Genomic DNA, 15,573 nt, shown 5'->3' with positions numbered 1-15,573 from the left:
GTTACACCGGTGTGACAAGTTTTGACATGTGAAATATATGTGGGCAATCCACCCCGCGCGCTGCAATGTGGCACACCCTGTCATGCTAGTGACAGTGTGCTTTTATAATGCCATGCAGATCAAGGTGATCGCTTAGATTTGCAAATATTTGTCCACGGCATTATTTTTAAAATAAAAATAAAAATAATTATAGATAACAAAATTGGTTGGCACAAAGGGAAATATTTCCCTCGGTAGATATATACACTCATTTTGAACATACTTTTGTAATAGCCACGTATATTTTGTAGATCAAAAAATAAATATTTAAATTTATGATTAGATAGCATAATAAGAAACTACTTCATTATTCTAGAAATGCAGTAAAAACGCGAACGTTCACAAACACGTACGCATCTCATCTCTATGAATACATGCACATAACGCTTCCCCTATGATCACCTTCGAGAGGCTGCACTCAAATCCTTCAAGAGTCTGAGCTCAAATCTTCGAGATTGATGAAGTCACTGTAGAAATCTTTTCTGTCAACTGACATGTCGTCTACCACTAAAAAATAACATTATTTTTAAAATATAGATTAAAAATAATAAAAGATAAATAAAATTGGTTCGCACAAAAGAAAATATTTCCCTGGGTAAGATACACTCATTTTGAACATAGTTTTGTAATATTCACATATATTATGTAGGTTGAAAAATAACTATTAACATTTATTATTAGATAGTGTACGGAAAATACTATTTCATTATTCTAGAAATATAGTACAGATGCAGACGCTCACAAACATGCATACACACTCACCCTTTACAAATACATGCATATAACACTTTCTCTATGGACAGATGCAGACTGAGCTCAAATTCTCAAGATTGATGAAATCACCATAAGAGCCTTACTATTGATGGACACGTTGCCTATCATTGAAAGAATAGAGTCAGTTAAATCCTGGAATAAATTCAGGAAAATGGGGGCACCCAGGTCAAGCCTAGGATTCAAACCCATGTGGGCAGGTCAACACAAGGAACCTTAGCAGCTGAGCTATGCTTAGTTCACAATTACTTCATGTTGATAATATGTATTCTTGTTGATAATTTAAATATAAGAATTTCATTTGATGCTTGTAAGCCTCGTTCACGGCTAGGGCTGGACCCCGAGCCAGCTGGGCTCGGTCTAGCTCGTCAGCCTAATGAGCTAGACCGGCTTGGATTGTTAACAAGAAATGAGCAAAAACAACGGTTCGGCTCGGCTCGTTAATAGCTCGAGCCGGCTCGTTATTAGGAGTTGATATAAATTTAGGATTACCATTTTGATATAGGTGAAATATAAAAGGTATAGCAATCATAAATTCTAAAACTTCTAAAATCCATCATACATCATCGAGCATGCACAAATCGCAACCGATCAAAAGTCTTCTAATTCTATTTATTCTAATTATCTAACTTTAATGATAGAATGATAAAATCATAGAACATGAGTTTTAGCTTAAAACCTTAGATGAACAATATTTTGGAGGACGAGCGGATTGGACAGTTTCAGCTCAGCTTTCTTGATCCCTCTAACTTTGGTTAACTCATGAGCACATCGCGAGCTGCCCTCCCCCCCCCCCCCCCCCCCCTCCTTTTTTTTTGGAACAGAGTAGAGCCCGCTTGTTAAAAAAAAAATCCAACAACGAGTCGAGTCGCGAGTTGAGCCGAGCCAGCTTCACGGGTTTTTAGATTGTCGTCCAGCCCTAGTTCGGGGGCTTCCGGCCCATAACCGGCCCCGACAGCAAGCCCTCCACATCCAGGACTCTCCAACCGCCTTCTTCCACCACTTCTCATACAGCGCCGCGCCCGTGCCGGCGAATCCGCCCCCCCCCCCCCCCCGGCTACCCACGGCCGCATGCCTGCGCGCTGCACCGGAGGAGCCTCCTCGCTAGTGCGCGCCGTCGTCGTGGACCTCCTCGCCTTCGCCTTCCACCTGGCCCCTGATCGCCGTGCGGTGTAGATCCGTCCGGTCCCGGGATTCGATTCCCCTTCTCGGTAAGGAGGAAGAACCCTAGCTCTCTTTAAGAATCTGGGTTTTACCCCCAAGGCCCCAACCAAACAATTCCCTCTTTCTCCAACGACCCACTAGTCGCTCGCCGTTTTCTCCGCTAATCTCCGCATGGTGCGGCAGTTAATTCTCCAAGAAATTCGGGGACGCTGACCTGAGGCCGCACAGAACATGGCAGCAGCGGCCGCCATGTTGATGTCCGATGACGACGACGCGGAGCCGCAGGTCAACGCGGTGGAGAACTACCACCTTGTTGACTCCCAGAAGCACCCTGCCTGCTTCTCCACACTGCCGCTCTGGCACGACGATACCAAAGATGTTCCTGAATGCAAGAAGAGGCTGGTGCTGTGGGGGACAGCAGATCCGGGCGTCACAGTATACAGGGAGGTGGTGGCCTGGAGGCTGGTTCTTGAGGGTAAGCAGCCTGAGATTGCGGTGCTTGCTGTGGATGGTAATGGGTGGATACGCCTTGTGAAGCCCAAGAACAGCTATGAGGAGGTGATCAGTAAGGTGCTGATCACAGCACAGATGCTGCATTTCCTCAGGAGGAAGCCTGATGAGCCAGAAAAGAACTTGTGGAGTCACCTTCGGAAAGTCTTCGGGTACTTTCCTTGCATGCTCTATGTTGTGTTAGTCGTTTTTGTTATGTGGTGAACTCTTGAGGCTTACAGAGTTGGCTCTGTTATTCTGCAGCAAGTTTGATGTTAGACCCTCAGAGGTGGACTTCAGGAACCACCGCTCACTGATGAAGCATTTTGCAGAGAAAGATCCTGTCTTAGCAAAATCAGAGGTATTTATCTTGTCCTTAATCATGCTTATGAGGTTTTAACTGGATACTCACACTTGCCTTGACCTGCATGCAATAAACAACATATTTAAGATTATAACTTTCTTGGCATGTCTGTAATCTTTTAGCTGTTGTTCTTGTACCATTGGAGTTGTAGTATTTGATACCTTGGTTTGGACTGCCATTGTTTGATGTTGCTTTGTGATGCATGCAATCTTAGATGATAATGACCTGTATGTGGATTGAGTTGAACATGATGCCAACCATGGGTCCTTTCTTCCTTCCTCTAACTCCCTAATTAATCTAAGTGATTTTTATTTTGTTTGATTGATGTTATTTGTTATGATGATTATTAGAAAGTTTTTTTCTGTGATGATTATTTGACAGATTTTGCGAATATTTGTTGAAGGACAGTCTAGGAAAAATATCAGTGAGGTATGCTGGTTTTGCAATTTCTTGAAAGTTTTTGAAGAGACATTAATCACAAATTAATTGCTTCTCTTAATATAATTTCGACTAGGTTGTTGCACATAATATTGAGATTAAGCAGCCATTCATTGCTGATGATGATGACATAGATGAGATGGTTGCTGAGGATGCTCATAGTGAATCTGATGAAGATGAAGATGAAGATTTGTTTGATTCGATATGTGCCATTTGTGACAATGGTGGGGACATATTATGGTGGGTGCAATCCTTGATAAGATTTAGTAGCTACATGAAAATCTTCTCTTTCCTTGAGAATCTTGGAAGTTTGGTGTTCAGTTAGCTCTTAGTTGTTCATGTCTTCGATTCAACAGTCACACACAATATTACTATAATCAGATTTATTATGCCTGGTTTATTAGCCCCTAGTAGTATCATGAAAAAGGTCCATGAAAGTAGATGTCAAAGGAGGCATTTAGCTTCTATATATAAATGAGATGCCGTGCAGCTTTGGCTAATCAAACAAGTTACCCCATCATAGTTGCTATCTCAACTTAATCTGGGTTTCTCTAGCTGTAAGCCCCTGTTTGACCGCTGCTGGTCAGCTGGTGACACATGCACCCACTGGAAATTTGGTCACAACATCCATTGAACGTAATGGTGGTTATTTTATTGCATGTGTTTTTATCCCTTGAAAAAGCCTTTTGAATAAATGAAATTTCTTATGTGATTGTGTTATAAATTTTGTAGTAACTCTTATTGTTATTACATTGCTTGATACCACTTTGCGAAATCTGGTTTTATCCATTCCCTGCGAATGACCCTCTAGCTGACTTGGTTAGAGGGCTCAAGTAGCACCTCCCCATTACGTGGGTTCAACTCCTCGTGGGAGCGAATTTCAGGCTGGGGTTAGAAAAATCACTTCGCCTACCACCACGCGAAAGCACATGGAGGTTCGGCCTGCTGTCAGAAGGGGAACGGCAACCCCTCTGTAAAGGTGGTATTGAGTTGCATGCACCGACCAGTTCAATCCAAAAGCTTAAGCTGATGGAGAGAGGTGGGCAATTCACTTATATTCCAACACTGCCCCTCACGTGGAGGCTCCCTCAGACCTCAGACGTGGAATAGGAGCGAGCTGCAATTATTTTATTTAATTGCGCTAACTAGGATTCGAACTCGAGACCTCTGGCTTTGATACCATATTGAGTTGCATGCACCGACCAGTTCAATCCAAAAGCTTAAGCTGCTGGAGAGAGGTGGGCAATTCACTTATATTCCAATAAATAGGTGGGGCAGGGGTTCGGGGGTTTTCTCGGTTTTGCGTGGGAAGACCTTCTTCTTACATTAATGCTTGGGGGGCGGCTTGCCCCTCGCAGGCCGAGTTTTTTTTTGTCCCCTGCAATTGGTGTTTGTTCTTATATACAGGGTCAGTATTATGATGTTTTCCCCTGTTGTCTAAGTTCTTCTTATCTACTGTATCTGTGTTCACCTTGTGCTTACCAATCTTCTAGCCATCTATTGCCAATATTCTTATCTTTTTCTTTCCTTGGCCTACTTGTTTTATTTTTCTATTAGCTGTGATGGCCCATGTATGCGCTCCTTTCATGCAAAAAAAGGAAGTGGTGAAGACTCCTATTGTGATACCCTTGGATACACTGAGGCACAAGTTGAGGTATCTGTTAAACTTCTGAGAGATGATAAGATTAAGGGCTTGAATTTCTTGTTAGAATTTTCTATATTTAAATGTCTTTCTATTTTGTAGGCGATGAAAATATTTCTGTGCAAGAACTGTGAGTATAAGCAGCACCAATGTTTTATATGTGGAGTGTTGGAGCCTTCAGATGGAGAAGCAGCTAAGGTATGTTGGCATTGCAAAAAAGAAAAGAATTTATGTATAAGAGTTTTCACAAGTCGGGATCTTACTTGAAGCACACAAAATTTTCACTAGTTTTAGACCTGCAAGGATCCGTGGTAATAGTCTATATCCAAGGGATGGGATGTGAAGGGATGTCAGCTGTTTCCTCGAGTCATGCGTGCAGCGATTGAGGGATTATGCAACAAAACTTGGGTTAATAAGTGGATCACTGGGAATGATTTACCTTTTTAGAAGGGAGAGCCATTGTAGCTGTCAAGCCTTCTTTCTCTCCTTCCCTCTGCCACATGCTGCCTCCCACTACAGCCACTTCCTTGCACAGCTTACTCCAATGCCGGTCACCGACTATCACCTATTTTCCCCCAGGTCACCTAAAATCTTTAATCTAAATCCAGACACACAATAGTTGGCTTATTTGAAAATTTTAGGAGCTTCTAAAAGTTCCGGATGGGGTTTTGTTCATAAAATTAAAGCCATGTCTTGTGGAACAAAAATCAAATCCAAATTCTTTGCATAATTGAGCCATTGGAAGAAAAAAACCTTTTAAGTTGGGCAGAAAATGTTGCAGCATTTTTAAAAATGAATTGTACAAAAATCAAATCCAAATTCTCTGCAAAATTGAGCCATTGGAAGAAAAAAAATCTTTTTAAATTGGGCAGAAAATGTTGTAGCACTTTTAAAAAATGAATTTGTTGATTGTTGATTTTATTCAATGGCTGATTGATCATTGGCCCTCATGCTGACCTTTGATAAGCTGATGGCAGTGAGTTTGGACAATAAGCATAGGAAATTAATTTCTCTTTCCTGGTGAACATTCCAGATCGAGTAATGTTATTGTTCTAGCAGTTAGGAAGTGCTTCACTGCATCTCATGAACCACCACTGCTGATCACTTATTTCTCTACAATTTCGATGTGGCTCCTTTGATTTTCTAATTGTTGCACCATTCAGGTATTTCTGTGTAACAATGCTACATGCGGACACTTTTACCACCCCAAATGTGTTGCAAAGCGACTTCACCCTAACAACAGAAATGAAGCCACAGAATTGGAGAAGAATATATCGGAAGGATTTTCATTTACATGCCCCATTCACTGGTGCTTTCGTTGTAAAGGTTTGGAGGATAGAACACAAGAACCTTTGCAATTTGCTGTTTGCCGACGCTGTCCGAAGTCATATCATCGAAAGTGTTTGCCAAGGTGGTATTACAGGATTTGCTCACTATCTTGTTTTAATTTTATTACTTAGTCCATTTCAAAATGTAAATGGTTATAGTTTTGTCCTAAGTCAAACCTCTTACATTTCGGAATGGAGTGTATAATCTCTTATTTCTCATACATGGAATTATTTTGCAGAGAAATTTCCTTTCAAGATATTGAAGAGGAGGATATCATCACACGAGCTTGGGAGTTATCGAAAAGAATTTTGATATACTGCCTGTATGTAACCTTACCAGTCGTTAAATTCCATGTATATATAGCTCAGACCATTAACTTCTCAAGTTCTCATAAATTGTTACAGGGACCATGAGATTGATAGTGAAATTGATACACCAGTGAGGGATCATATAAAGTTTCCAAAGGTTGAAAAACCAGCTCAGCTTTTTAAGAAGGGAGATAAGTTGCTAGTTAAGAAGAAAAAGAGGACTTTCAGTGAGGCAGTTCTTGATCAACCTTCGAAAAATACTGGAAAAATGGAAGGCATGGTCCATGTGCAGAAAAGCGAACAAACCAGCAGAGAAGTTCCTACGAAGAGTTACACCAAGGACCTTGTTTTTGAGCCTGAAAAGAAAAAAGCCAAGTTCTTGAAAGAGAAAATACAGCCAGAACCACGTGTGGCCAAGGATCCTTCTGTAAGCAGTCCAAAACCTGTAAAAGAGCAAGAACAAGAGTTGGTAGTTTTGCCTTCTTCTGCTACAAGGAAGATTCCTCTGAGTTCATTTCCTGTAGTGGATACTGAAGCTGAAAAGAGGTGAGTCACTTGGCTATATACTTGGGGAATGAAGTCTCTAGTTCACATATTATACGACTATGTGTCAAATTTATGAGCCTGCATTAGTTCCCTACAAGACTGTCCGACCTGGTCAGGGCGTTGAAGTTTTGTTTATCTTGTCATAGATTACTCTCCTGTATTATGATTAGTGTGAGATGATTTCTTATTTTAGTTTCATGTATGTGCATTTATAGTAGATGATGAAACAATGTCTGAAGTCCACACTGTTCAATGAGATCATTCACTTGCAGAGTCATTGCCATACTGAGAAATGCAGCCTCAAATTTGACACTGAAAGATGTTACAAGAAAGTGCAGTGTGCCATCAACTCATGTATACTCTGGCAAACAGATAGACAAGATTGCGCTGGGCAAGATTGAGCGTTCTGTTCAGGTGCTTTTATATTTTCATCATAAAACAATTACAAATTACGAAATTATAATTTTGTGCTTGGCATTATTTTTATTGACATCTTGGGGATGGTCTTTAGGCTGTAGGAGCAGCTTTAAAAAAGCTGGAAAATGGAGGTAATGTCAATGATGCTAAAGCTGTATGTGAACCTGATGTTTTGAGACAGCTTGCAAAATGGCATGTAAGTAAATGCTACTATCTCTGTTCCTAAATATATGATGTTTAGGATAAGAAAATTAGTTCATCTTTGAAGTAATTTTCTTGTCCTAAACGTCATATATTTGTTCTAAACATCATATATTCGCTCTAAACGTCATATATTTGAGAATAGATATTTATCCACTTTTTGGTTATACTGTTTTATGACATGTACTGCAGTACCGCCGTTACTAGATTGAAATTTTTTCCTGTACTGTTTCTGTGTACATGAAGTAAATTTGTAAGAAATGTGCTGAAACAGTTCGTTTTTCCATGTTAATATATATTGTCCTCATGTTTCAATCAGTACTTGGCTTGTTATTTCGTTGTTCATCGTCGTCATCATCACTATATATCTATTTTAGCTAAATGTTGTCCTCCCAGTGCTAGTGCATGGTATGTGGATGGCAAGTTGTAAGTGTCCTCTTCTATTTTAATGGAAATGGTTGAAACCTTCTGTACTTGTCATTTCTGATTGGAGACATGGTTGAACATATTTGAGTAATGGTTGTAGACTTATGATATGTTGCGATCACAAATTTCTCCTCTGTATTATAGCATTCTCTTTGAGTAGTTTGCAGTAATATATTCTCTGACTAAGTTAGTAGCCAATCAATTTACTAACTTATATTTCATTTTCTCTTACCAGAGTAAGTTCAGAGTGTATCTATCACCTTTCATTCATGGCACACGCTACAGTTCTTTTGGTCGACATTTTACAAAAGTGGAAAAGCTTGTTGAGGTATATTGAAATCTGCATATTATGTTGAGATAACATGTATAGTTAGGTGGTTGAATATGAAAAGGTTGATTATATCACTTTTTAAACTGTAAAATTTTATACATCTTGTGAGATTTTGAAATTTACTTGAGCAACCAAGCTTGAGATTTTTTTGAACCTTTCATAACAAATCCCTGTTATAATTTTTTTTTTGAAACGGCCCTGTTATACTTCTTGATCGTGAATTTGTGATGGATCCTCGAAACACATACCTCGAAACGGCCCTGTTATACTTGTGTATTTTAACAGTTTGTGTTTGCTTTCTGCCTCTTGAATTATGATCATGTGCACTTTATGGAGAAGTGGTATCATCGTAGAAATAATCTGCAGACCTTCGAATAAGAATGTGGTCCTTGTGTTTGTTTATGCACTTTGTACAGATTTTCCACTGTTCATTATACAAGTAAAAGGAGTGGGCAGATGTGAAAATATTGAAATGAGAAAAACTATGGAAAAAGAAGCTAAATTTTCTTTGTATGTAATTGCTCCCGTTCATAACCTCTATGCACTGTTATCTGTTATTTCTGCTTACTGAATGATTCGGCTGCCCAAGTTATGTTCATTTCTAACTTAATCACTTACGCAAGTTTTTGAAACTTCTAAAGAATGCAACCCATTTTTTAAAAAAACTAGAGCATAAAGTTCAATCGCAGAAAAATGTGGAGGTCGAAAGGAAAACATACTTAAAAAAGAAAAATAGCAGGAAAAAAACTTGTTCTAAAATGCACCTGCAGAATATAGTGATGAGAGGAGAAATGAGTGGGATTATGGCAATGTTAGAGGGATGTGGAGCTGTATTGGGAATTGAGGATAGGTGATGGAGGTGGGACATGGGAGGAGTGTAAAGTTATTGATTTTTAGTATCTATAGTATGGTGTGTGTACCATAGTCACCCCCTTGAATATTTATTATATATTCCATCTTCATCATTAACTTGCTTGGTTCTTCTTACAGATTGTTGATAAACTTCACTGGTATGTGGAACCTGGTGACACGGTATGTTTCTTTTCTTAGTATGAGCAGCAGTGCAGCACACTGTATCTCTAGTGTAGACATCGACAAGGGTGACAGGTTCCGTTTGGAGCACACTCCTGTCCTGCATTCTCGGCCAGCCTTTTTGGTCAAATTGCAATTTGCTTCCTGTTCCTTCCCTGTTTTGTCGTGTCACAACTTCCCTCTCTTTTCTTTCCCGTGATCTCCTTTTATTTCCTCATTTCTTTTTCCTTTTCTGCCCTGCCTATATCAGATATGTTATGGGCGATGGGCCGATGGCTTCCCTCATTTATGAACTCCATAGATTTATCGCCCTGAGTCCTCCTGCCTTCCTGTTCGACAACACCATGGTTTAATAAACATGTCTTTTTCCAATAGTCTTCCACCATATAACTTGTCCATTTAAACAGGCTCCCATTGCCTTCCCCAGTATCAACAAGAACACTTCTATTATTGATTTTATTATATGATAACAACTTATGTACGAATTGTGTATCAACTTAAATGAATATCAGGCACCAAATTATCTATAGTAACTTAAACTTTACTATGATTTTGAAGTACAGATTTTTGCTAAGCATTAGAATTTACTATGACTTGGTAGCAACTTCAGCTAATATTTTTTATATAGAGATCGTGTTATGTTCCAAACTCGAATTCTAACTGTAGCATTCTTTTGTGAGGACCGTGTGCCAACTTTAGTGACAGTTTGGTATCAGGTTGCATGGAGTATCATGTAACAACTTTAATAAATTTGTATTGGTAATTCATGCAGCTAACAATGTATAGTAAGTGTACTGTAACAACTTTGGTGCATGTTTATAGCAAGTTACAGTGAGGGAGCAACTTTGAATACAGTGTAGTAACTTATGTGGTGATTCTGTAACTAGGGTAACTATGTTAGTTAAACGGGAAAGCTAAATCATGCGCGGGCATTTCTATCCTCACACCCGTTTTTCTGTCCTCTCCATCTCCGGCGAGGTTAGGGTTCAGGGTTGGGGTTTGGGGCTCCGGTGATCTCCATTACCGGACTTAGAGGAAGGTTGGGGGTGGCAGGCCGGCTCGTTGGAGGTTGCAGGCATGGGGGCGGTGAGGCCGGCGGCTCCACCGGGGTTGGGGTTTGGGGCTCCGACAATCTCCATTGCCAGGCTTAGAGCAAGGCTGAGGGTGGCAGGCCGGCTCGGCAGAGGTTGCGGGCGCGTGTGCGAGGAGGCCGGTTGGGTTAGGCCGGGGCGGGGGCAACGACGGCAGGAGGGCAAGCGGAAGAGCTGCGGGCGCGGGAGGCTCGGGCCATGGTGGGGGTGGTGGCGACGGGAGGGGCAAGCGGAGGAGCCGCGGGCACGAGAGGGTCTCCGGCAAGACCCTCCCACGCCCGCGGGGGGGGCGGCGGTGGAAGAAGGTTGAGGGAAGAAGATGAACAGTGAAAAGAGAACCACCGTAAGATCTGGATCCAATGGTGAAAAAATTCGGGTATGGGGAAGGGAAAAAAAAACGCCCAGGTGTGATATAGACAGCCCCATAACTAGCTGGTGCCTATCAAGTCTCTGAAACATATCTAATATGGAACTGATTTTTTAGTGGTCATGATATGATATTTTTCAGTAGTGCAAATGGAATGGAAAACCATCACCACAGGGAAGGATATGACCGTTAAGAGTTACTAATGGTTCGAGACAAATGTACCTATTCAATTCTCCTTGCTTCGGCATCAAAATAACCTTCGCATGTGCTCACATAGCCTACCGTTCAGCCTAGGTGTGAATAAAATAATCTAGGCGAATCACTCCTCCCTAGGCATTATCGTGTGGTCCTGTGTTGAGTACGGAGCACCACTGATCACAGAAGCAAACTTTTCTATCTAATATTGCCATCCTTTGAAGTACTTATTGTTAGTGCGCCCCACCTAGCCAACCCGACCATAAAACCCAGGTGTTATAGTGGGAGGGGTGGGGGCTTTTATCCATAGTCCATCATTCCCCCTACGGCGTGCGAGCCCGGCGTAGCCCGCAGCAGGTCTCAGCACACGAGAGGCGCAGGGGAAATCGCGCAGCGGAAATGCGTGGCCGGGTGGGTTCGAACCCGGGACCTCGGCTCTGGTACCATGTTAGCGCGCCCCACCTAGCCAACCCGACCATAAAACCCAGGTGTTATAGTGGGAGGGGTGGGGGCTTTTATCCATAGTCCATCACTTATTATCTGTTTCAAAAACTCTAAACAAATCCTCAATAGAGAAAAAGGACCTTTAATGTAACAAAAAAAAAAGCTGTACTGATGCCCCATGTTCTTGACCCGTTATTTTGTATGTCCTATGCCTATGAATGATTGTAGTGGAACTGAGGTATTGTTGGATGTTAACATGGATTATACATTTGACATATCATTATAGAGGTCAATTAAATTGCAACTATTGTTCTTATGCTTATCAGTTGCTACAAATAATATAGAGCATTTTTATTAAGAAAACCAGGTGTGAAATTGAAGGTTCTTGATGAAGTTATTGCCTGAATCGTTTTGTATAAATATTTTATAGTGTGGGGGTTTCCAGTTTCCTTTATGAATGCCAGTAAAACTGGTTCCAATGTTGTTTGTTGCACAAGTTTATGATCATCTTAAACTCCAATGATCTTGCAGATAGTGGATTTCTGCTGTGGCGCAAACGATTTCAGCCGGCTGATGAAAGAAAAACTTGACAAAGTTCCGAAGAAGTGCCATTTTAAGAATTATGATCTTATCCAACCAAAGGTGGAACTTAAGACAATTGAATCCTTTTTTCTTTGTTTGATTTTTCTTTTTAAATCATTGTTTCAGTGATCCAATCAGATGTCATTACATTCTTTTAATCAAATGGAACTTTAAAGTTGCACTGCTATTGGTCATCTTTGTTATTTTATGACCAGAAAGTACCTTTACTGACTTCCAGTTCCTTGTTATTGATTACAATTTAATTTATGATCATACTATCCATTCAAAGTTGCAGTTTGAAAGGTTTCAGGCTTATAACTGTTGATCATGCTTAGTTCTTTAAAGTTTGAGGCTTCGTGTAACTTGTATGTGCTTTCTACATTGCAGAATCACTTCGGCTTTGAAAAGAGGGATTGGATGACTGTCAAGCCGAATGAGCTGCCTTGTGGATCTCAACTAGTATGTTCTAATTGGACTTTATCAGACACAATTTAGAGTATCTTCACTAGTTATAACTTTTCATTGTTTGTTGATTAGATTATGGGGCTTAATCCTCCATTTGGGGTCAAAGCAAGTCTTGCAAACAAATTTATCGACAAAGCATTGTCTTTCAAGCCTAAGCTCGTTGTACTAATTGTCCCAAAAGAAACTAAAAGGTATGCACCATATTCCTGTCGGCAGAATATTTTGTTGACAATCTCCGTCTCACATTTCCTTTTGGGAATTTTTTTTTCCTTTGTGCTTTCATTGTCTGGTTATCCAGGTTAGATCAAAAGAAGATACCTTATGATTTGATTTGGGAGGATAGTGAATGTCTTGCTGGAAAGGTAATAAACTTTGATGCATTTTATTGAAACTCGTTGTCCTTCTCACTCTCTAGCTGTTTTGGATTAACATCTTTTTTGTAATTGTGACAGGCATTCTATTTGCCTGGTTCTGTGGATCTTAATGACAAAACAGTTGAAGGGTGGAATGCATCTGCACCACCCCTCTACTTGTGGAGTCATCCTGATTGGACAAAGAAGCACATGAAAATAGCTGAGGAGCATAGTCACACCAACACGGGGAAAATAGCTTGCCCTGTTGACTATCCATCAGATGACCCTGTGAGGGAAGAAGCCGAACCGTCTGACATTATAAAAGCTAGATCATCAGGGAAAGAAAAAGAGATTACAAAGACATCTTGTCATACCAAAGAGGATAATCTATCAGAAGATCTACTGATGATGAAACAAGCTGAGGCTACCAACAAATGGGAGTCCAGGTCAGGGAAAGAGAGAGAGAAAGACAAGACTGCATGCAATGACAGAGAGGCCAATCTACCTGATGACCATACTGCCAAGAAGCAAGCTAGACTTGAAGACAAGAGAGGATCTCAAGGGAAGATTGCAGTCAATGTGAAAGAGGCCAATATGTCATATAACCTTCCAGTTAAGAAACAAACTGAACCAACCAGCAAAGTCATCACAGGAAAACAGAGAGAGAATGTCAGTTACGAAAGCAGACCTGATAACAGTAGGAAGTGGACACCTGATTATATAGAGAGCCTCCCTCCTGAAAAGCAAGTGGAAGTTGCATATGAGGAAACAAAAGTTACTATTCCTAGAAAAGACAGTATTCAGAATGAACACAGAGGTGCTTGCCACGGAAATAGAAGAAATTCTAGTGGAGAGGAAATGAAGAGCACTCGGCACAACTATGAGCAAACAGCAGGAGGGATGAACATCAAGTCCATGGATGGACGGAACTCTGACATGAGTATCTCATCCCCTGATAGCAGTAATGCTCAAAGTAAATCCAGAAGCTATTCCCCTGCTTTACCAACTGAACACGCTTCTGATAGGATAATCCACCCAGATAGTTATCATCCCTCGAAAGAACTTCATGACCCTATGAATAGGGCTACTTATAAGGGAGGTTATTCAGCAAACAATGATGAATACTTTGATGCACACAAGTATGCTGACATTGACAATAGCTCAAGGATGAGGGGCTCCAGCATTGACGAAATAACCAGGCCCTATTTTGCTGCGCCAGCCAGTCTGCACAGCATGCATTCTAGAGATGATGGCAGCTTGTACAGGCATCCAAGCTCAGAATATTTGAACACTACTACTTCTGGGAGGAGCCTAGTTGATGATGTGGCTAAGCAAGGACAGGGCATGAGATATGATGGCCAAATTGGTGACAGTTACCAATCTAGTAGGATCCCGCTAACCACAGGTTCACATAGTTATCTAAGTATGCCTGGTGGTACCAGTGTGGATTACCCGTTGGCAACATACTCCCATGGATCTTTTGGTGCTAGATTTAGCCAGCCTGCTTCATCTACTCCCTCTTTCGGGCTCTCAGGTGCAGGCTTACAACGAGGCTCAGTGATGGACAAGTATGCGTGCGGGCCCTCATTTCCAAGTGGGCCACAGAGTTCCGTTATGGATAAATATTCTCTCTCCTTCGATGGAAGAAACAACACAAGGCCGGAGAGCTCCTTGCATCAACAGCACCCATTCGGACGACCTGGTTCTTATGGTGGTGGGTAGCCGCAGAACTAACTAGAGTTTGAGGTAATGAAGGATATGCAGCCTGAGGATCTGCTGACATGCCTTTTAGCAGTCCTTTTCATTCGAGGCATGGTAATACTGATTGTACAGAAGGTGCAAACCCCCGCCTTGTTTAATCACTCACGTTTAGAAATCTTTTTAGCAGTCTGTTTGACACTGGGGGAAGTAGAATGCCTACTGTAAATGCTGGGTTCGAAAATGTGATTGATGGCATCAGTCAGTTGGGTTCGAAAATGTGAATCAATGATATGTAACGTAACGCATGGTGCCATCTGCACAGAACGAACGACTGAGGTGCAGACGAAACTTCAGAAGGCCTGACAGGCTTCTTTTGTATCGCCGACCTGCTCTGCTCGCTGGCGGCGATGCCGACGGGTGTGTTGAGCAGGACACGGCCGGAGCAGCAGCGACAAGCATTTGATTGCACTAGAACATAACGCGCGCTTTGCGCGCCGTATCATCAGTTTCTTAATTTAAAATAAAACAGATTAATATACATAAGTAAATAGCATAAGATAGCAAATTTAAATATATAAATATAGTAACCTATATAGCAGCAGAAATTGAAAAGAAGCTTACCAACACCAAGCATAAATTAGGAACCGAGCGTAGCAACATTTTTGAACAACAAGCAAGTTTATGAGAATTTTTTAGTATAGTAATATTTTTAAACAGCGAGCAAATTGCATTGCATTGTCTATCGGCAAAAACCAACAGCTCGTGCAAAAATCTATAGTGCCCAACTGCTCCCTGATTTGATTGGATGAGTGAATCTCAGCTTTCACTGTTCCAGGTTTTTTTGATACGAAGATCACACTATACAGCCATCGCGTTGG

The 15,573-nt window shown here is 41.1% G+C and overlaps 1 protein-coding gene across 2 annotated transcripts; it reads left to right on the top strand.

Annotated features, from left to right (window-relative positions):
• The first annotated feature begins 1,837 nt into the window (after positions 1-1,837).
• Positions 1,838-15,074, top strand: LOC120674021 (protein ENHANCED DOWNY MILDEW 2-like). Of its 2 annotated transcripts, XM_039955082.1 has the most exons (19): positions 1,851-2,021; positions 2,158-2,636; positions 2,728-2,824; positions 3,209-3,256; positions 3,342-3,505; positions 4,823-4,919; positions 5,010-5,105; positions 6,071-6,318; positions 6,475-6,558; positions 6,641-7,090; positions 7,363-7,504; positions 7,602-7,703; positions 8,370-8,462; positions 9,456-9,497; positions 12,126-12,236; positions 12,564-12,635; positions 12,714-12,832; positions 12,940-13,003; positions 13,094-15,074. In XM_039955082.1, exons 2-19 carry the CDS (start codon positions 2,206-2,208, stop codon positions 14,714-14,716), a joined length of 4,083 nt encoding a protein of 1,360 aa, XP_039811016.1. In that variant the 5' UTR covers positions 1,851-2,021; positions 2,158-2,205; the 3' UTR covers positions 14,717-15,074. The 2 variants fall into 2 exon arrangements, with proteins under 2 accessions (XP_039811025.1, XP_039811016.1); XM_039955091.1 differs by having other exon boundaries at positions 1,838-2,636; positions 3,209-3,257; positions 3,352-3,505.
• The last annotated feature ends 499 nt before the right edge of the window (positions 15,075-15,573 follow it).

Source organism: Panicum virgatum, chromosome 2K (genome assembly GCF_016808335.1).
Source record: "Panicum virgatum strain AP13 chromosome 2K, P.virgatum_v5, whole genome shotgun sequence".
In the NCBI taxonomy this organism is placed as follows: Eukaryota; Viridiplantae; Streptophyta; class Magnoliopsida; order Poales; family Poaceae; genus Panicum; species Panicum virgatum.
The sequence above is the reverse complement of the archived record's forward strand: the minus strand, read 5'-3'. Positions and strand labels throughout refer to the sequence as shown.

What these genes read in the sequence shown, in the direction of transcription:
- LOC120674021 (XM_039955082.1), top strand. Translation starts at nt 2,206, where the DNA reads ATGGCAGCAGCGGCCGCCATGTTGATGTCCGATGACGACGACGCGGAG. An exon ending in CTAGGAAAAATATCAGTGAG is followed by an intron (nt 3,257 to 3,341) that starts GTATGCTGGTTT and finishes AATTTCGACTAG; the next exon opens with GTTGTTGCACATAATATTGA. An exon ending in AATGGTGGGGACATATTATG is followed by an intron (nt 3,506 to 4,822) that starts GTGGGTGCAATC and finishes TTTTTCTATTAG; the next exon opens with CTGTGATGGCCCATGTATGC.